The sequence below is a fragment of the Psammomys obesus genome, unplaced genomic scaffold, assembly GCF_907164565.1.
Source record: "Psammomys obesus unplaced genomic scaffold, mPsaObe1.curated_primary_1811, whole genome shotgun sequence".
NCBI lineage: Eukaryota > Metazoa > Chordata > Mammalia > Rodentia > Muridae > Psammomys > Psammomys obesus.
This window is the reverse complement of record NW_026585609.1, coordinates 8,620,369-8,642,918: the sequence shown is the minus strand read 5'-3', so window position 1 is coordinate 8,642,918 and position 22,550 is coordinate 8,620,369. Positions and strand designations below refer to the sequence as shown.

General features: G+C 39.2%; 1 protein-coding gene across 1 annotated transcript; it reads right to left on the bottom strand.

Annotated features, from left to right (window-relative positions):
* Positions 1 to 11,190: 11,190 nt before the first annotated feature.
* LOC129680272 (NKG2-D type II integral membrane protein-like) lies at positions 11,191 to 17,939 on the bottom strand. Its single transcript, XM_055611874.1, has 7 exons — positions 17,742 to 17,939; positions 16,731 to 16,768; positions 16,056 to 16,148; positions 15,588 to 15,623; positions 14,727 to 14,878; positions 13,962 to 14,065; positions 11,191 to 11,694 (listed from the first exon to the last, which is right to left on the bottom strand). The coding sequence occupies exons 1-7, from the start codon at positions 17,849 to 17,851 to the stop codon at positions 11,577 to 11,579; spliced, it is 651 nt and encodes a 216-aa protein (XP_055467849.1). The 5' UTR covers positions 17,852 to 17,939; the 3' UTR covers positions 11,191 to 11,576.
* Between the last annotated feature and the right edge of the window lie 4,611 nt (positions 17,940 to 22,550).

The following is a 22,550-nucleotide window of genomic DNA, read 5'->3' as shown; positions in this document are numbered from 1 at the left end:
TATTGCTACCTCAAAATCCAGCTATATCACTCCTAGGCATATATCCAAAATATGCTCAAGTATACAACAAGGACATTTGCTCAACCATGTTCGTAGCAACTCTATTTGTAATAGCCAGAAGCTGGAAACAACCTAGATGTCCCTCAACTGAGGAATGCATACAGAAATTTTGGTACATTTACACAACGGAATACTTCTCAGCTATTACAAACAAGTTACTGTTCTTGTTCTTCTTCTTTTCCTTTTTTAGCTATTGTGGGTAGATTTTTCCTGAGTTTCCTTGCCAAGCATTCTTTATAAATATTCAAAAAAGCTACCAACTCTTTTGTTGATAGTGTGCCATGCTATATGCTGAAAGTGTTTCTCACACTTGCATGCCAGAAGAGGGCACCAGATCTCACTATAGATGGTTATGAGCCACCATGTGGTTGCTGGGAATTGAACTCAGGACCTCTGGAGGAGCAGCCAGTTCTCATATCTTCTGAGCCATGTCTCCAGCCCCCGTTTAGAATCTTTTAAACATAGAAATATATCATCTGCAGATGGACATGGTTTGATTTATTTCTTTTTTAAGCATATATTTATTTTTTTGTTTTCCCTGACCTATCTCTATGACTTCAAGCTCTATATTAAATAGTAAAGACCCATGTCCTATTCCTGATTTTAAAGTAAACAATGTCATTTTATTTCCACTTAATGTCATTTTGATGGTAAGTTTGTCAGGTATTAAGACATGTATTATACCAAAGTGTGCTCAGGATATTTCTAGGGTTTGTACTACTATGGGAAGTTGAACTTTGTCAAAGGTCTTTTCTATACCTATACAATTGAGAACAGTCCAAAAAATAACCCGTGAAAAATGATAGACAACTTGATTTCAGTATGTGTTTGCTCTGAAAGCTCAAAACTTAGCGAAGTATGTGTTGGAACCAACTTGTAAGATCCACTCCAATGCAGCATTGAGTCATTTTCTTTCACCTGTTATCCACGTTAATAACTATAGCAAAGACCCTGAACAGAAAGGAGAGTTTACTACTTCTAAGACTAGGTCATGAGGCACTTTTTTTCTTTATCTCCTTAGCTGATCGGAGGGAGCCCAGTTACAGTACCATTACCAGCCCTGTTGATCAGACTGTGCAGTGAAGAAAGACTTGAGGGCAGTCTGCAGTGACTGATGTCTGTTTTCGTCATCTATGTTATAAGCAGCAAGGACTCTGTAGCCCAAGTGAAGCTTTCAAAAGATCCTAGCCCATTAGGGTCTTGGTGACAACCCATCCCTTGGGCACTTCCAGTAGGGCCTGGAAAATAGAACAGGTATTAATTCCCTTCACACCTCGTTAGCATGATTTCGGTAGTGTCAGCCAAATATGACTTGGCTAGAATAAGTGCCTGTAAAGGTATAAACAGAAAAGTGACAGCGTTTACATCACATCTAAACAATCATAGTCAGTGACAGGACTAACCTCGACAAGATACTTCAGCAAATTAGCAGATTAATTTAATAAAATTAATAATATGTCCAAACCAAATAGCATTGACTCACACACATAGCAACCAGTTAAAGAGACATAATAGATGAAAAGCCTCACAGAAATGAATAATACAAATAATTCAGAAATAAATTTTAAAAAGTGATTAGAAACATTAAAAAACATTTATGAATGATGGAAAAATAGACAAGAATATAAAGGCATTTGGTTTTTTTTGTACCTTTCTTATTAACTTAAAAAAATGAGTGGTTCCCTTTAGAAACCTAAAGGTGCATTCGGTTGATCTGAGCAATTTGACAGAGATAGTATATAAAAACAGCCTCAGTGAATAAGTAGACTGAGAAAGTTCATCCACGATAAAAATCACATCTACTAAGTATAGGCATGCATTTGTAAGTATTAAAACAGGTAGTCCTGTTTGCCCTTCTTAGTGAGGTTTCAGCTTCTTCCCTAAGGTCCTCTTTGTTGTTTAGCTTCTTTAGGACTATAGATTTTAGTATGTTTATCCTATATTATAGGGCTAATATCTGCTTATAAGTGAGTATATACCATGTGTGTCTTCCTGTTTCTGGGTTACGTCACGCAGGATGATTTTTTTTTCTAGTTCCATCCATTTGCCTGCAAATTTCATGATTTCCTTGTTTTTAATTGCTGAGTCTTATTCCATTGTGTAAATGTACCACAATTTCTGTATCCATTCTTCAGTTGAGGGACATCTAGGTAGTTTCCAGATTCTGCCTATTATGAATAAAGCTGCTATGCACATAGTTGAACAAATGTCCTTGTTGAACGGTTTAGCATCTTTCAGATATATGCCTAGGAGTGGTATAGCTGGATCTCCAGGAAGCGCTTTTCCTAATTTTCTGAGAAAGTGCCAGATTGATTTCCAAAGTGGTTGTACAGGTTTACATTCCCACCAGCAATGGAGGAGTTTCCCTTTCTCCACAACTTCTCCAGAATGTACTGTCACTTGAGTTTTTCATCTTAACCATTCTGATAGGTGTAAGGTGAAATCTCAAGGTTGTTTTGATTTGCATATCCCTGATGGCTAAGGATGTTGAGCATTTCTTTAAGTGTTTCTCTGATATTCTATATTCCTCTACAGAGAATTCTCTGTTTAGCTCTTTTAAATAGGATAGACATCAGAAGTAGTATAAGACAAGGAACAGGACAGGAGCTTTCCACAGGGGGCCTCTGAAAGACTCTACCCATCAGGGTATCAAAGGATATACTGAGACTTGTGACCAAACTTTGAGCAGAGTGTAGGAAAACTCATGGAAGAAGAAGGAGATAGAAAGACCTGGAGTGGACAGGAACTCCACAAGGAGAGCCCAAAAACCTGGGCCCAAGGGGTCCTGCAGAGACTGATACTCCAACCAAGAACCATGCATGGAGAGGACCTAGACCCTCTGCTCAGTTTCCAAGTGGGTTCCCTAGTACGGCAGGCAGGGACTGTCTCTGACATGAACTTAGTTCCAGGCTCTTTGATCACCTCCACCTGGGGGGGTGCAGCCTTGCCAGGCCACAGAGGAAGATGATGCAGCCAGCCCTGATGAGACTTGATAGTCTAGGGTCAGATAGAAGTGGAGGAGGACCTCCCCTATCAGTGGACTAGGGAAAGGACATAGTGGGGGGAGAAGAGGGTGGGTGGGTGGACTAGGAGAAGATCGAGGGAGTCACAGCTAGGATACAAAGTGAATAAATTGTAATAACTAACTAACAAACAAACTAAATAAATATTAAAAAAATAGAACAGATAGACCGAAGGTAGAGAGCCTAAAAGTGTCCCAAATAGTCTCAACTTCTTATACAACAAAGCTGTGTAGCTGTGTATATTACTATATAAAGAAACTTTAACAGTGTTGGCTCTTCCAGTCCATGAACAAAGGTTCTCTATCCCTTTATTATGTTGATCTTTTCTCATAGAACACCTTTTTCGGTTTTGGCAGAAATGACTTACTTTTATTAGACTCTTTCTTAAGCAGCTGACAGTTTTTGAGATAACGGAAAATAGACTTCATATGCCAACACAAGGCTGAAAGACACCCTTTTTCTCAGCTTATTGAGGCATAATTTATACGCACCAAAAGGGGATAGAGGTAAAAGCTGCATTTGGCCTCTTTACATATTCATGTATCCATTAAATCACCAATAAGATAATAACTGTACTTCATACTACAAATGTTTATATGTTCTTAGCGTTCTATGGATGATGGCCTTATGGAAATTCAGTTTCAACTTCATATACCTGGGGGTAGAGAAAGTTAGTTGTAAGACTGATGAGCCAGTTGGTTGACCATGGTTTTCATAGCTCAGTTATCAAAGCCCGTTCCATGTTTATGGAGTTCACAGGTATTTTCTGTACCTTTGTCTGGTCACACACTGAACTAAGAGACTGTTGCCAGCTGTCTCCTTTCTGATACTATCCCTCTTTTCCATACTGGCTATTCCTTCTCCTAGCTTGTGCAGAAATGTCTCTGACATCAGAACACCATGTGTCATTTCTCTTCTGAGATTACAATGGTACTAATCTTAGGTCTGCGGATACTCTCTGAAATTAGTTTTCTGAACTTATTTATTTAAAAAAAAAATCTGTTTCTCTCTTGCCTCCAGTTTAATTTTTACTGATTTATCTTTGCACCACAACATGTCTTTTCTCTAGTCCTATAATTTCTCCATTGAGAATTTATGATTTTTTAAAAAAAATAATTGAGTCCATGTCAGAGACAATCCCTGTTCCCCTTATTAGAAAACCCACTTGGATACTGAGCTATCATGGGCTACATTGGAGGATGGGTTCTAGGTTATATGCAAACGTGGTCCTTGGTTGAAGAATCAGTCTCAGAAAAGACTTCTGTGCTCAGATATATTTGGTCCTTGTGGAGCTCCTGTTCTCTTCAGGTTTTACTAGCTCCCCCTTCTTTTATATGATTCCCTATACTCTGCCCAAGGTTTGGTTATGAGTCTCAGCATCTGCTTTGATACACTTCTAGGTAGAGTCTTTCAGAGGCCCTCTATGGTAGGCTCCTGTCCTGTTTGCATTTCTGACATGGACTCAGTGGCTGGCTCTTTGACCTCTCCCTCCTCCCCCCCCCCCCGGGGGGGAGGAGCAGCCTTGCTAGGCCACAGAGGAGGATTTTGCAGCCAGTCCTGATGAGACCTGATAAGCTAGGATCAGATGGAAGGGGAGGAGGACCTCCCCTATCAGTGGACTTAGAGAAGGGCAGGGAGGAGATGAAGGAGGAAGGATGGGATTAGGGGGGGGGATGTGGGAGGGGGTTACAGCTGGGATACAAAGTAAATAAACTGTAATTAATATAAAAAATTAAAAAAAACCAATTTAATCCAAATTAAAAAAAATAACCATCAAATTGTCATGCAATCTCCTCTTTTTCATAGCAATTCATTACTTACTGGTTTAGCTTTCTCTTAGATTCTTTGGAAAAAATCTAATTGTGCATAACTTTACAATCCTCACTAACTGTGCATAGTACTCCGCCACAGTATTGGGGATCCTCCAGCCTTAGCCTTCACAAGGCACAATGCCCAGCTCTGAACAAGTATTTTAATAGTCTTGATTAGCCTGTACCACTAACTTAAGTAACAGCATATTACTTAGTCACCCATTTCCTTCCTTCTGTCCACACAGCCCAACTGAGCACTGTGTTGTGTATGATGTAAATTTTGGTTATACTGTATAGCAAAGGAAAAATAATAACCCATTTATAACCATGTTTCCTATCATAATCTCATAAATGGTGTAAACAAAAGACTTGAGACAAAAGGCATGGACACCACTGAGATGAATACAAGGTGTGTTCAGGCACTGTTTCTAACCGATCTCTTTTTGGCAAGTGGGTTCACATGTTATTGGAGACTAAAGAATACAAGTTCAAGAAATTCAAGTTCAGGGGGCCTTCAGGATGACTCAGTTCATACAAGCGCCTGCTGTTAAGTCTGGTGATTTGAGTTTGGTCTGTGGAACCCACATCCTGGAAGGAGAGAATTACCTTCCCCTTGTTGTTGCTGACGTCCACGTGTGGGCTGCGGCCTGCGCGTCCATGCCAACACAATAAATAAAATTAAAAGACAAAGAGGAGGGTGACAAGGAGGAAGAGGAGGAGGAGGAAGAAGAAGAACTAAAGCAGTTTTAGTGAAAGAAATATTACAGGAAGAGTGCAATGTAATGCCAGGTTTTGGAGCAAACACTTGCATGATCTAAGGATAAATTGCTAGTATTGCTGATGTTGATTTTTTTTTAATTTTTAAAAGATTTACTTATTTTTATGTGCACTGGGTATTTTGCCTGCCTGTATGTCTCCGTGAGGGAGTCAGATCCCCCTGGAAATGGAGTTACATTCAGTTGTGAGCTGCCATGTGGATTTTGGGACTTGAACGAGGAGCCAGTGTTCTTAAACTGCCCCTTGCTAGTCCTTAGTTCGCAATACTGAGTTTAAGGAGAGAGCTCACGAAGCAAGTCGTTCGCCCAACCACTTGTCTTTCCTGTGTACATTTTTGTTCAGGCCTCTTTTTTTTTATTTTATTTTTCTTTTTAGTTACATTTTGTTAACTCTGTGTCCCAGCTATATCCCGCTCCCTCATTCCCTCCCCAACCCCACACTCCCTCCCTGGTCTCCTCCCTGCCCCTTTCCAAGTCCCCTGATAGGGGAGGACCTCCTCCCCTTTCATCTGACCCTGTTTTATCAAGTATCTTCAGGGCTGGCTGCAAAGTCCTCCTCTGTGGCCTAACAGACTGCTCCTCCCCTGGGGGGGGGGGGTCAAACAGCCTGCCCTTGAGATCCTGTTAGAAATAGTCCGTGTTCCCCTTACTTTGGAAAACTACTTGGTTACTTATACATCCCACATATCCACTGCATTGTCTTCCACAGTCTCGCTGACTGCTACCTTTGCTGCTTCGGCCTTTAACGTATCAATCCTTGCTTCCAAGTTCCCTGTCGAAATTGTTTCTGGCCCATCTCCATCTGATTTTCAAGGCTTTCCTCTGGAGATCTGTCTTAGTGGGTGAAGCCTGTTTCTTGGGTGGATGGGCTCCCTGTCCCCATCTCTGTGGTGTCTGCCTGGTATCAGTGAGATCTCGTTTGTGAAGCAACTTCCTGTTTGCCAGCTGAGGTCTTCTACTTTACATCACTGCTGAGTCCAGGGCACAAGATGGTTTCCTGCTTCGCTCCCAGAAGCAGATGTCTTTAGCTATTATGAGAGCAGGAAATTAAACACTGGAGCTCTCAGGCCCTAACTGGCCAAACAGGTTTTCTTTTGGACACCATCTTGTTCCTTTTCCTTGGGTCTGATCTCTCCTGGGGTGTTGTTTGTTTTTATGAAACAGAGTTTCACTATGTAACCTTGGCTGGTCTGGAAATCACTATATTAACCAGGATGGCCTTGAACTCATGGAAACCTACTTGCTCCTGTTTTCCTAGTTCAGGAATTAAAGGCAGGCACTGCCACTCCTGGCCTCTCTTTGACTTTTATTCCCCACAATTACTTTGTATCTTGCAAACATCAGGCCAGACTGGTGACTATTTTAGGATGTAGGAGGGAAGCTAAGCAGCAGATGTCTTCTTTGTTCTTACCGTAGCTCCACTCGGAGGTTTCTGAGATGATGTCCCAAAGTAAGATCAATACAGCCAGACCAAGACTGCCAGAACAGATGTTGTAGAACCCCCAAACCCGGCTTTGTTCCTACTGTTCTAATCACTACGATGAAAGATGTTCAGTCACTACACTTCTGTTCTTGCTGGTGTGTTCATGCTTCAATAAAGCCCCTTCCTGACTTTGCCACTGCTGACCTCTGAGTGATCTTCTAGGACCGGTGCTGAGCTCTGTCCATAGGCACTCCTGAATCTAGGGCTTTTGCCTTCAGTCCAGGTCCTCTCTAGAGTTTCCCTGGCAGGCCTTGCACCTCTGTGATAGGTCAACTACTCGTTTTCAATTTTTCCATGGAAACTCAAGAGAAAGAGATTGGCAAGTGAATGTTTGCTTTCTTGATCTGGGCTTGCAAGAGGCCCCTGGCATCTTAGGATGGTTCTGTCACATAGTATCGGAAATTGAGTAAAGTTTTAAACTGTTCTCGTGGCATCTGCCTTCACGCCTGTGAGTCACTTATCTGGAGCTCTCGTCTATTTAAATATAACCACAAAGTGTTAGGTCGGCTTTCCCCTAACCACAGTGGAATCTGTTTACATTTTAAAATTAGCATCAAATATAGCACTCTCTGCATAAACCTGGGGATGAGTACTACAGAAATATCAAGTCATTTGCTAAGCACACCATGAAGTGTATCTAAATATGTTACACCTTTTCTCATGTTTTCTCTATTAAAAACGTTTCTTTTTAAAACCCTGGTTCTGGTAAGGTTACTCACCCTGCTGTCAGAGCAAAAATTTCCCCCATCATGACCTATTGTATCAGCCTATTTTGCATTTTAGTCTGGCTTTTACGTCTGTGGCTGTCTAAATTGAGTCCTTGGAAGCAAGTGGGATCCTGTTGGTTGCTTTTTGCATTTTTAAATCGAACATAGAAATTTCCTGTATGTCTGGAACACAGGCGTGCCTCGCATTTTTTTTTTCTTGTGAGTTTAAGGTTAACTTTCTTTTTTTTTTTTTTTTTGGAACTACAATATTTTTTTTAATCTTTTATTTATTTTTTATTAATTACACTTTATTCATTTTGTATCCCCCCATAAGCCCCTCCCTCCTCCCCTCCCAATCCCACCCTCCCTCCCCTTTCTGCATGCATGCCACTCCCCAAGTCCACTGATAGGGGAGGTCCTCCTCTCCTTCTTTCTGATCTTAGTCTATCAGTTCTCATCAAAAGTGGCTGCATTGTCCTCTATTGTGGCCTGGTAAGGCTGCTCCCCCCCAGGGGGAAGTGATCTAAGAGCAGGCCAATCAGATTATGTCAGAGGCAGTCCCTCTAGCTTCTGCAGTATAGACTGTCAAAGCAGATGCTGAGCCTGATGGCCAACTGATGGGCAGAGTGAATGGAATTTTATGTAAGAAGTGGGAAATAGTAAGAGCTGGAGGGAACGGGAACTCCACAAGCAGAGCAACAGAACAAGATAATTTGAACACAGGGAACTTCCCAGAGACTCCTACTCCAACCAAGGACTATTTGTGGAGATGACCTGGAACCCCTGCACAGGTGTAGTCCATGGCAGTTCAGTGTCCAAGAAGGTTAACTTTCTTTAGTTATCCAATGAGTCAGAGCACTACCCCTCACCCAGGTCTCCTGGATACTGAAACACTGCCAGAGAGCTAACTAACTGCCCCTCTCAGTATCGCTGTTTTGCAATTTGGTTTTACTCTTGGGCTATGTGTGAAAAATATGTAAGGAATGAGTTCAAGTTGTTCTCCTTAAGAGCTAAAATGTTGCTGGGTGCTTCCAACTTTATACAGTGGATGCACACTAGATGTAGAAAATGAAGAGCTGCAGGTAGGATGATATGTACCTTGGGCTTCTTCAGCTTGGTTCTCCTGCCAATACTGTTAGCCAGAAACTGGACTGTAAGCTTAAAGGAAGGACTTTCCATGGCTACAGAGTCTTCACGGAGGTTTTCATCACACACAGACACTCCCAACCCCCATCTCATTAGAGGTCAAGATAGCGAGGATCCTTCCACACTACTTTCTGAAGCCTGGGTTTTATTTGTTATTCCTTGTATAAGCATATAGCCTTTGGAGAAATCCCTCATTCAGGAGATGACTATCGTGTTTCTAATGCTTTACAAACACCTACAAAACAAACCTCCCAGGTTTGTTATGACCTCTCGTATGAAAACCAGGTTCTACCGTTGGTTTTCTATTGTGATTCAGTTTTATTTAATATGGTATTATACCATTTTTTTTGTCTTTGTTTTTGTTTTCCAGGACAGGATTTCCCTGTGTAGTCTTGGCTGGCCTTGGACTCACAGAGATCCTCCTGCCCCTGTCTCCCTTAGTGGTGGGATTAAATACAAATGCCACCATGCCTGGCTTCTAGAGATTTTTTTAAAGCTTGCTTATTGGTTTGTAATTATTTTCTGTGTTTTAAAGTATTATACAACAATATCACAAAGCTTTCTGTGTTAACTTTGTTTTTATTTAATGTGTGAGTTCTTGTCTTCATGTATGTATGTACGTCGTGTGCATACAAGTGCCTGCAGAAGCCAGACGAGGGCATTGGATCCCTCGTGAGCTACAATGTAGGTTCTGGGAACTGAACTTGGGGCTTAATCTTTTAATTAACCTCTGAGCCACCTCTCCAGCTTCCCTTTTAAATTTTCAGTAAGATCTACTATCTAGCTATCTTCCCTTCTGTTCTCGGATTCTTTGGGGTACTATTATAAAACATCACCGACCAAGCTGTAAACAACAAATTCATTTCCCACAATTACGAAGCCTTGGAAGCCATGATGTTGGTAACAACAGCTGTTGGGTTTTGGTGGAAGCATCTTGTAGGTGGTATATCAGAATTATCCTGTATTCTCTTGAAGCAAAAAGAAGAGAGAGAAGTCTCTGTGGATATTTTCTTAAGACACAATCTCACCTACAAAGACTTCACCCTTACAACTTTTAAGACACTATGTTGCGCATTTAATATCAGACTTTGGGAGGTGTAAGAAATGACTCTATGCTATTTAGATTTTCATCTTATAATAATATAATAATGCAATAATATAATTCAAGGTCTGTAAAGAATTGTGTTGGAATTTTGACAGGGATTGCACTGAATCTGTAGATTGCTTTTGGTAAGATGGTCAATTTTACTATGTTAGTTCGACTGTAAAGTGAATAAATAAATAAACACATTTAAAAAAACAAAAAAGAAATAAAATAGTTATGCCTGTCTCCAAATTTAATTAGTATTTAAATAATACGGGGAGTTAGAATTTCAAATATGAAATTATAGCGTGCACAAACATTCAGTATATGACATTACACCCATGGTCCTAGAAATCTGTCTGCTCAATTGCAAACCATATCCGTTCCACCCTAAAAACCTCAGAGATGGCAACTCCCTCCAACACCACCTTTCAAACTCCAAGTCCAAGGTCTCACCTAAACATGACCAAAGTCAGATATGGATGAGATAATCAAAACTCTTTTTTTGTTTGTTTGTTTGTAACTTGTAATGGGAAGCATGCCACGTACTTCCAAAACACAATGGTGGGACTGACCGTTAAGAGATACCACCATCTCAACTGGAAAACATAAAAAAGACTGGGAGAGTCCCAAAAAGGCACAAGAATCAATAAGGTGAGCCTGATGAGTTAGTCAATTTCAAAAAGCAATCCTGCTTGGCCTTACTCAGACAGTTCCTGTTGACCCTCTCAGACAGCAGCCTGCTTTCCTGAACCACCGGATTGGCAACTCAGCTGGGCACAGTGCTGACTGCCCTGTGGTTCCCTGCTGGGGCCCCACCCAGCAAGCAGTTTTCTACAGTGCTGGAGCTTAAACTCCCAGTGTGCTGTGGGGCTGCAGTCTCCCACTCTTACAGCTCCTCTGTGAATTGGTTCCATCTTGAAATCTAGGCTCTTCCTTGCCTCCTTCCCCACATTCTAGGCAGATTGGAAAATGGTGTGAAAGGCAGCCATGGTGATCTGAGTTGGCTTCCCTTGTTTAACAGGACACAGAATATCCATCTTTTTAAAAAAAATTATAAATTACAGTTTATTCACTTTGTGTCCCCGCTGTAGCTCCCTCCCTCATCCCCTTCCAACCCTCCATGTCCCTCCCCTAGTCCATTGATAGGGGAAGTCCTCCTCCCCTTCCATCTGACCCTAGTTTATCCAGTTTCATCAGGACTGGCTGCATTGTCTTCCTCTGTGGCATGGAAAGGCTGCTCTCCAATCAGGAGGTGGTGATCAAAGAGGGAGCCACTGAGTTCATATCAGAGACAGTCCTGTTCCCATTTCTAGGGAACTACTTGGAGACTGAGATGCCATGGGCTACATCTAATCATTCTATTATTTGTTTCTGGAGGGCACAGGTCTGCTGTTTTATGTTCTGTTATGTTTGTCTCTTCTTTTTCAGTCCCAGTTTCTCCTGGAACAATCCCTTCTCTTGTTGGAGATGGTTCATGAACTCTTTACATTGCCGTCTTCATGCAGATGTAAGTGTTTGGGTTTGAACAGTCTTCTGTGTAGGCCTTAAAGCTCGAGGCGTAGAGAGCACAGGATCCACTCGGCATTTCCACCAGTGTTAATCTGGAGCAGAGAGGATGGCACGTTACATCCAGACTTGGTTAAGGAAGGATCTAAACACGAAATCTTATTTATAGAATTTGAATGTGGGAATTTCAAATATATTTCAGGTGACTTTAGTACTGTTTAGCAAAACAGAGCCAATTCAGATAATAAAAGGAAAAATGTCATTCTTGATGTGCTCATGTCAGAAATTAATCACCGCAGAATTCAAATATCTCTATGTATCTGATTTAAAAAAAAAGCTTCAAATGTTTACTTAGTAATAAGTACTTACATTAAAAATGAATGTAAAATTAAGCTTAGAATTCAAGTGCTGTAGTGTTTTGTGTAAAAATAAGGAATCCTCCATAGGCAGACAGTTTACCATTGTCAGATAAAACTGGCTACAGACAACAAATATTCAAAACAGAGCCCACATCTGTACTGAGCACATGCCTTGTATCTTGTCCTGGTTTCCTAAATAATGCATTGTGAGAACTGTTTACTTAATGTTTACATTCTACACGGTATTATACTCAGTATGAAAGTGATTTGAATTATGCAGAATTGTCCCTGGTTCACAAGCAGATTCTATGGCATTCCGCATAAAGATGATGACCATTCCTGGAATTCAGAATCTGTGGGGAGAGTAAAGCTTTGGAACCAGTCTCCCATGGACACCAAGAGCTGACTGCACACACAATTTTACATGGTAAAGAAACAAAAGTAATTGCAAAACCCTCTACACCCATGCACATGTGTTGTATTTGGCATCAATATTTACTATTGATACATCTTTCAGTAAAGCTGCAGTTATTCCTAAACAGACGTATACCCAAATCCCCACACAGAGACTCGGATTTATTTAGTTAACCTAGAACACAATGCTGGGCAATAGTTACTCCACCGTAAACCTCAAAGCCCGCATAGTTTCCTACCATTTAGATTTCCCACATTACACTTGCTTTTAGTGCTATCTTGGGTCTGGTTCATTTCTCCACGTTGTTCCAAGACTTCTCCAGCCTCTGCTCCCCCAGCTTCTGCCTCCTTCTCTCCTCCCACTCCTTCCTGTCCTCTGGCTCCTCCCTTCTCCCTCCTACTCCTTCCTCTCCATTGCTCAACATTGTGGCTGGTTGTTTTATTTTGACATGTTTACACAAACTTGAGACTGGTGATGCTTAGAATGAGTATCACAATGCAATGTCTGGATTGAAACCGGAGAGTGGGGGAGAGAAATCAGCATTTGAATGAACAAAGGGTAAGGTGTATACACGTTAAAAGAACATAGTACCAACACACATGAAAGCACGTGTGGTATGTGCGCATGCATGTGTGTGCATGAGTGATGTATGTGATGTGTGTGTGTGGTAATGTGGTGTGGTGTGTGTGTGCACACGTGTGTGTATGCATGTCAGTGTGTGTGTTTTACTTCTGTCTTGACATTTGGAATTCCATGAGCAATTTAACAAATGAAGTTTTTTGTTTTTTTTTCTTCCTTCTAAGAAAAAGTCAGAAATAGACGACTCAAGAAAGTGATAATGTCACCTCAGGGTAAAATTTAAAAACTAAAAGAACACTGATCTGCTGTTATCCTCATTGAAAAGGATGAGGTACAGAATGGCATTGGGATAGAAACAAACAGCTGGTACTCGGAAGGAAATTTAGGTTAGGAGCTGCTCTTTCTGGGTCTCAGTTCAAGCACATTAGAGGATTCATTTTAACTGAAACTACAATGGTATATAGTTTCGGGGCATCACGTCAGGATGTGATACGGGTAAATGCTGTGTATTGATCAAGCAAAGGTATTTAGCATCTCTGTGACCTCATGTCTTTGTTATTTCTCTTTGTGCCACTGGACAATAGAGTGACTACAGCTAGTGGTAAGCTACTTCGTATTTGAAAGCACCTGTGACCCCAAACGAGATAAGAGGGTTCTAAGGTTGAAGGTTATGGCTTATTGTATGTTGGTTTTTCCTCCATAACTCTAGTCACCGATATACAAAAGAAAATATCTGGTGCTTCAGCCTTGCATCTCTAAAACCGACGTACTATTGGATCGATCTGCCTCAGTTCTTAGCATGTGGTGGTTTATGTCACTTGTTAATGTTGCTCATGTTGGCTACTGTGCCACCCTCCCTGCCCTTTAGATTTAGAGTCAAAATGATTTTTTTTCTAACTCCATTAGAATATGGTAATATGTCAGATTGTGAAAAAGAAACTGAAAAATGAGTGCCCTTAGGGACAGCTGATCAAACTCCCAGCTTGAGACCTGCTGGACTGAGACTCACTGGTTGGATGAGAGAGAGGAGCCATCTTCCCACTGCCAGGAGCCATTTGCTTCAGTATGGACTAGTCCAATCCAGTGATACGACTTCACCAGCTTTAAGAATTCCTGTTAGAAAACCGCAAAAAACAAAACAAAACAAAACAAAACAAAAAAAAAACAGATGAAACACATGCATAGAATGTTAGAAACCCAAAGCCACTCACTTTCCACTTGGGGAAGGAGGCATTGTCCAGTGGCCACGGCAGTCCTTATTGAACTACAGGTGTTCATGTGTTTTTGTTCTCTAACATTTTCTGTCTTTGGCAGTGGTCAGCAGCTGCATGCTGCGTGTAGGTGTGAGTGTGCAGCTGTGTGCAGCTGCTCATCCTGCGCACAGAAGCTAGGACAAGAAGACAGCATGTATCTTCCTTCCTCGTTCCCTGCCTTATGATCTTGAAACATGGTGTCTCGCTGAAGCAAGATCTCACCTTTTCAGTTAAGCTGCCTGGCCAGGAGCTTTTTTGATCTACCTGTCTTTGACCCCAGTACTGGAGTTATAGGCATGTGCAGCAATACCTAATGGGTGCTGTGAAGTTCATGTTCAGGTCCTCATGTTTTCAGAGCAGGCACTTTATGTCACTTTATGTCTCTAGCTCCTACTTTCTTAATTTTTATCACTGCTGTCTTAGGTGGGTATCAGAACACCTTGGTGGCTGTTGTATGTTCCAAGTTCATGCTCCAGTGACTTTCCTCCTGTTTTAGAATCAAATGGAATTAAATGCTCAACCTGCTCCTCTTTACTGTATATCTTCAGAAGGCTGGAATTTTGAGACAGACATGAAGCTTGGCTCTCGTTCCAGGTTTTGTTGTCATTAAAAAATTGGTAACAGTTGTTTCTATGACATATCCAGTTGTCAGGGCATGGGCCACAGTAACCTTCTAGAAAGAGAATAGATTAATTCTATGCATACCCGACTATTGAAGCAGATTTTATCTAGTCAAATTCAATACCTTTCTTGTCTCAACTCTGAAATTCTAGATAATTGAATGATTATAATATAAAGAGAACAAAGGCCCTAAACTAAGGATTTTCTACCTTTTCTTCCTTCCTTTGTTGTTTCCTTCCTTCTTCCCTCCCTTCTTCTTTCCTACTTTTCTTTTATTGAACATAGATTCTGTTCTCATACAATGCAGTATGATTAACAGTTTCCCCTTCCCCTACTCCTCTTAGTTTCACCCCATCTTTCTGTTTCTCAGAAAAGAAGACTTCGAAGAGATTACAACCAAATATGACAAAGTAAAATGTAATAAGATTAACCAAAAATTATCATATATATTTACTTATTTTTGCCACACAGGGACTCATAAAACTCATTTTAGCTTTGAACTATCTACACAGCCAAGGTTGACTGTAAAATCCTGATCTTCCTATCCCCACCTGTGAAGTGCAGGAATTAAACAAATGCAGTACCACGACTGGTTCTTCCACCCATTACATGGCCTTCACAGCTAAAAACAATAAAGTTTACAGTGAACCACAGACAAAATCCAACTACTTCATTCTTCTCTTTGGAATGCATTTGAATATATATTGAATCCTGGCATACCTTTCTGCAATATGTGTTTAATATTAAAAAGATTCACTCACCTCTCGAGGAAACTGGAACTTCATTGTTGCATAACACTATAAAAATAATTATAATCGTTAAAACTTGGTAACATACTGTAAACAAAAGTAACTTGCATGCTTGTGGACTGGTGAAGCTAGGGTTAAAAACACTTTCACTACTGTTACTGTATGTTTTTGTGCTTCTCTACTTTCTCTTATTTTTTAAAATGTGTGTGTGTGTGTGTGTGTGTGTGTGTGTCTACATATGTGTGCGTGCAGGTACGTACATGAGGGCACCTATGTGCCAGGGAGTGAGCGTGGAGGTCAGAGAGCAACTCTGAGGAGTCGGTTCTTCCTTCCATCTTATCTGGGCATCAAACTCAGGCTGCAGGCATTCGCAGCAAGTGCCTTTCCCTGGCTGAGCCATCTCTCCGGTCCCCTCCCCGTGTGCTTCTGAAGTCTAACCAAGGTACATCTGCTCCATTAACTCTCTGTCTTGTCACTTACAAGTTATGAAAACAACAAACCACATCACTGTGACAACAATGAAGTGAATTGCCATGGCCACAGCAATGACTCGGACAACGAACAATGGAGACACTGTCAAAGAAAAACAGGCAAGGTCAGAGCAAAAGGAGGGCTAGCGGGCGGCTGAGGTGGCTTTCTGTCTAGTATAAACGCTGGCGTGCATCTCTATGAGAAGGTAGACAAAGCGCTTTTTCTCAGCCCTAGCAGCGTAAGGACTCTACAGGTGACTTAAATCTAAGAGTACAAAAGCGTGGTATCCACTCCCATGATTGCTTCTATGCAAGTTTTCTAAACTTGTTTTTTTTTTTTTTTTTTTCCTTTACACAAAGTTTCAAAAGTAGCCTCAGGCTCGACACAAATTTGCAGTCCTGTGGCCTCAGACCCTGAGTTGGAGGGGGGGGGGGGCTTACAGACTGCTGCTATTTTTCACTCCCTAAATAAATTACACGCCTCAATTTTTTTACAAGAGTTATTAGATATGAATACTTTGATAATCAATGTTTTAATAACATTCATTTCTATATCAGTAAAGTATTCTGCATCTTTTTTTTAGGAGACTATTCTAGGGTATGTCATATTTTGACATAGAAAGAGGTCAAATTGAATAAATACTTAATGTTCGTTTTCATTGATACCTGCATAAATTCTATGAACAGACTTTTAATTTTTCCAGTGCACATTTTAATTGTATGCTAATTTTGGGCATTAGAAATAATAATAATATGTTTTATACTCATTTTTGAGTTCCTTAGGGAGCTTCCTCTTATGGTAACTAGAGTACAAAGGGCACACGTGTTACATTTTCTAGTAACTGAAACTTTCAGTACACAAAAGTTGCACTAATTTTATAGGAGCACAAATAAATGAAATTCCCTCCTTGGTTGCATCTTCCTCACTAATGAATATTATTTGCATGTTTTAATTTATAAACTTAGTATGCAGTATTTTTGTTTTAATCTTTTTATTTCCTTTCATGATAAATTTAAACTTATGTTTAAGTCATAAATTTTTTATTTTTCTGAGACTTTTCTTGTTTTTATCAAGTAACTGGCTTGTTCTATACTTCTGAGTTGGTGACAAGGCATGACAACATACCTTGTCCTATATTTTGCGTACATGTTTCAAATATTATTTCTACTTTGTTTATGATCCTTCTGATGGGTAGAATGGCTTATTTTTCCCAGGCTGATTCCATCAAGCTTCCCTTTATGGTTCATATTTTTAAAATATGATTAAAATGTCTTTCACCAGGCTCATGTTTTCTCCTTTGAAAAAATTGTCACAAATTTTAATACTGATAATACCCAGGCTTAAAATGGTTTGAGTACAGATTGTCTCCACTCCATTCAGAGAGGTTACTAAATATTGCTACAATTTTTTCTTTTATCATGTTTAAGAAGATAGCTGCATGATTTTTAAAATTTCTTTTCTATAGTCTATTTCTATATATTCTTCCTTAAAGTTAGATTCCCTAAATCCTTGCTTCAGTTGCCCTTATTATAAATTACATCATTACCTATAATTTGATTGTATGTTCTAATATTATCTTAGAGAAAGTACAGCTTACTTCCCTGGAGAGGTAAGAGGAACAAGGTTGTCACTGACAGCAACACGGCTTCCACCCTCACCTCACTTCACCATGAGGACACAAATGTAACCCAAGACTTACCATTTTCTCTGGACTGGCTGGTGATTAGTGCAGATCTTTGCTTCTGCTGTCCTGGAGAAGCATACTGCTTTGCTGGCTTGAGGTTGTAATTATGGCATTTGCTCATCTCTGGAGAAAACAACTCAAGCTAATACAAGTCCATGGACTTTGTGTCATTTGATCAAGACATTTCTATCTTCCAACTTGTGTTTCTATGGATATGCTTCTCATGAAAGTCCTTTTAAGAGGCAGCATGAGTTTCCATTGCTTTTGTCATCTCATTTTTAAGATGCTTACACTTCTTAACAAACATAACCATGCCCATCCTTTGGAGAATTAGAGTTAGGAAAAAATGATATGGATTTGTGAAATAAACCAGGTCATAGTGTAAAATGAAATCTAACATTGAAGCGAGCTTTATGTAATGGAAGAAAATAGCCGAGGAAGACAGATATATAATTAATTACACCATACACTCAGAATGTAATATTGGTAAGCAGAAGTAAATCTTCATCCAGCTCCTTACAGTGTGGAAGAGAAAACATATCATTACAAAATCCTAGGGACATCATAACAATTAAATGAAATGTGATGAACTTGGTATTAATAATTCCAATTGCACACACAATAAATAGTAGTTTACCAAATTGCATGAAAGTTAGAGACACATAAAGACATAAATAGTAGACTCCAAATCTCAGAATAAATATGACAGTATTGAGTTTGAACAAAGCAAGTCAAACAAAACCATATTGTTCTTTTCTTTAAATTTCCATAATTAATTGAATCATTTTGTAAATGAAAAGACATTATCTACTTTATTTTAGGCTTAAATATCACCCTTAAATATTTCTTGCATATAGTTCAAATACTAGACCTGAAGAAAAGAGTACTAGTTATTATATTGGGTGAAAAATTTGAATTTCAAAAAATATTCACCATTTAATATGATGTTAACAAGTATGAGAAATTCATAACATTTTTTAGAATAAGAAGCACTTTCAAATTCTATATTCCATGAGTTTCAGAGTCTAGAATTCCACTAAGGAAAATCCAGCATGTTTTATTTTTCTATTGGTACGAAAAGAAATGAAAATGTATAGAGACCATGGACTGCCCCAATTTAAAGCTGGAAATATTTGATTAGAACCCAGTTCCTCTGACTCCAAGTCCTCCTTCCCTGTCATTATTTCAAGCTCTCCTATGTTATAAATGACTTTACAGTAGGTAGGTGGTAAAAGGAAAATATCTTTGCACATCCTCAAAAACTACAATTTAAATACAATATAAGCATAACATGAAATGCACATAATAGGAAAAGCAGTAAGAGGCTTCCTGTGCCTTACACTGCTTTGCATGGATGTTGGATATATTAGCATCACAAAACAGGCTCATAGATTCACATGCGCACTACATACCTGGGCTGTGCTGAAACTTTCGATCACGAATCAATGCCATCGTGTGATGATTATGACACGTTCACTTCAGAAATAGATCCGTTCTGGCTTTTGTTATTTAATTAATTAACTTATTATTTTTTTTTGATACACTCTGTTTCTATGCAGCCTTGGCTGGCCTAGAACTTACTATATAGACCAGGCTTGCATCAGATTTACAAGAGGTGACCTTCCTCTGCCTCCTGCGTGCTGGGATTGAAGACATGTGCTGCCACTCTTGGCTCTGGTCTAACTTCTGTGATGCACAAAGGACTCTTGAATAAGCAAGGCAGAGTCTAAAGATTTTTTCTGATATCTTTGTGGTGAGATTAAATACTTGTATTAGACAAGTAAAATATAGAAAAAAATTTCATTAAATATGAAATAATGGAAATAACAGCTCACACAAGACAATGGAAAATCAACTAACATTTTATTGGAAAATAAAAAAACCACTGTTTCAAAATATCGTAAAAATACAAAAAGTATTTTTAATTCACTTACATTGAGATATTTAATAGAAAAATATTTGGCCTCCTGACATTGAACATCAGCACATATATTTTCTGTTTATGGTTTTTATTTGGTGTTGAGCAATTTTTTTTGTAAGATAAACTCATGTCAGATACACGAGTTTCTGTTGCACATTTTCTTATTATCTTTTAGTAAAACTTCTATCACCATCAATAAAATGTTACCATCAACAACTTCATATATGTTTATATTGTAACATTTTACATCATCTGACAGTGCTCACAGAGCATAGCTGTTTAATAAATAGCACTTGGACTTTAAAGTGAGCACTTTCCACATTTGATTTGATAAGTTGATAAATGAATATAACTTGTCTCTTCATGAATGTGCAGTTGTGCTATTTCAGAAGCAGAAATAAAACCACCTTCCATAAGATTAGTTCATTTGTGTGAGAAATTCTTATTCAAACTTTAGCCTTTTAACCCCCCAAACATATCTTGCTTTAGATAGAAGGCTTATTATCTCAGCAACACAAATTCTTACTCTTCAATATGCGTGTCTTGATTATGGACACCAGATATAGTGATACAGAATATACTTAAACCTAAGACAAGAGAAGCACTCTTTGCCTTCAGCAGCTCTACTCAAACATGTAAGCTAGAATTATCCAACAGTGTAAACAGTTATAGAACTCTTTTAACTTGACATTCAACTCTCATTTTGTAGAAAACATTTATTAGAAACACGTGCATAAGCACGTACACTCACAGACCTGAGCAGAGCAGAGAGTCCTGTTTCTTGTGAATCAAAGCCTTGTACTCAACTAGAAAAGGTGGCCTTGTCCCCAGCAAAGATTTGGAACTGAAAATAGGGGTGTCTAGGTGACTTCTGTCTCTGAGACTGATTTGGTAGAGGTTAGTCTCGTCTTCCTGTGAAGACACACCTCACAGCCACAGCACTTCTGCATTTTCTGTGCGCACACAATTTGCCTTATTTGGTTAATGAGGTTTGTGAATAAATATCACGTCCTAGGAAAATTTTAGGACTTGAAATGATTTTAATGCTATGAAATAGCACGGAGTTTTGAAAAAAAATAAATGGTAGAGTTATATAAGCTGGGAATCAAAAGTGAAAATATATAAAACATAGTTTTCAATCTCTGTTTGAAGTTAAATAAAAAAAAATATTCAATGCTTTACTCACTAGGTGCATAAGCTTTGGCTCATTTGAATGGAATAAAATCTGTTGCACTGTGTAGGTGGGAACCATGGGAGCTATTTTTCTTGACCAAACACACACATGCACACATATATGCTATATGCATACATATGAAAATAGAAAATGAATACATAGTAATAGCCTCATAAGGGTTGATGATATGTTTATGTGCATAGGAAATAAAAACAAGCTAATAGGTTACTATATAATAGGTCACTATTGTAGGACTAGTGGTAGCATAACAGTGTACCATTAATTTACAAACGTTATTGTATTCTTAAAGATGAATGGTTGACGGAAACAACCATTTCGTTAAGTGTGCAATTAATAATAATGGAATAATGGCAAAACATTTGCGAGGGAATACGTAGCACACCTGTGTAGTATGGGAAACATCACAAATAACAAAATAAAAACGCACAGGGCTTCTGTATATGCATAAAGCTGTCAAGTATTCCTAGCATGCCTTAGATAGTTGGTTCAGTTTTAGTTACCACTCTGGGTTTTGTTGTAGGAAAATCTTAAATATGTATTAAGCACATGGCCAAGAGCCAGGAGGCCACAACTGAAGAAACAGAATTTGGTGACATCATTTTTATTGTTTGCTGTTTTGTTGTGCTGCAGAGAGGGCTCTGCAATTGAGAGTACTTTGCAAAGAACTTTGGATTAATTCTCAGCGCCCATATTGTGAAGCCCATAACTCCAGTCCTAAGAAACTGTCAACCTCTTCTGGCCTCTGCACACATCAGGAAACTCTATGAGGCACATACACATATACATACAGGAAAAACACACGTTTTTTTTAATTTTAGAAATTTTAAAATGTAATGTTTAAAAGACATTTTATTTTAAACTTAAGTAAAAATATAATTACTTTGTTACCTCTTTCTCTTCCTTTACTTCAACCCCTCCCATGTCCCCAGGTTTCCCCTACTTCCTCTTAAATTCATGTTTTTTCTTTGTTACCTTTGTTTCTTTAATTGTTATTCTTCAAGTGTTACCTATATATCATCTATGTATCTTTCTATCCACATATCATCTAATATCTATCTAATATTATATATATGAATAAATATATAACTACAACTAGATCATTTTCTTTAGTGCTACTTGTATCTGATTTTAGGACTGACTACTTGGTACTGAATAGTCAATTAGAGGACTCGTTCCTAAGGAAGATTATTTTCCTCCTGTTTCATCATTCCTTTGGTTCCTGTAGTTCTTCGTCAATCACAGGGCACCATGAAATTTCCCCTTTGCATTGCTGTTAAATGCAATATAGGCAGCCATATTGCTGAGATGTCAAGATGGAAGCGACCTGTCATTTCTAGGGGATACAATATCAGAGCAGCTTTGCTGGTCCTCTAGCTGTTACAGTCTTTCTGCCCTCTCTTCCTCAAAGTTCCCTTAAATATGAACCACAACAATAACCTAAGGGCCCAACAGTGACACTCATATCTTGGCAGCAGATAACAGCTATATAATTAGATGTAAGACTTACTCAAGAGGAGGGAAATCATGCCTGGTACTGGAAGCATAGCCAGCTCATTTCCCAAGGCTAGTGACTTCATGGTCCCCCCTATTGCCACTTTCTTCTCTTTTTACTTACTTTATTTATTCACTTTACATCCTGATTGTAGCTCCATCTCTCCTCTCTCCCCAGTCCCACCCTCCCAATCTCTTTCCCCATTCCCTCTC

What these genes read in the sequence shown, in the direction of transcription:
- LOC129680272 (XM_055611874.1), bottom strand. Translation starts at nt 17,851, where the DNA reads ATGAGCAAATGCCATAATTACAACCTCAAGCCAGCAAAGCAGTATGCT. An exon ending in GTTTGTTGTTTTCATAACTT is followed by an intron (nt 15,624 to 16,055) that starts GTAAGTGACAAG and finishes TTATTTTTATAG; the next exon opens with TGTTATGCAACAATGAAGTT. An exon ending in TATACAGTAAAGAGGAGCAG is followed by an intron (nt 14,066 to 14,726) that starts GTTGAGCATTTA and finishes GTTTTCTAACAG; the next exon opens with GAATTCTTAAAGCTGGTGAA.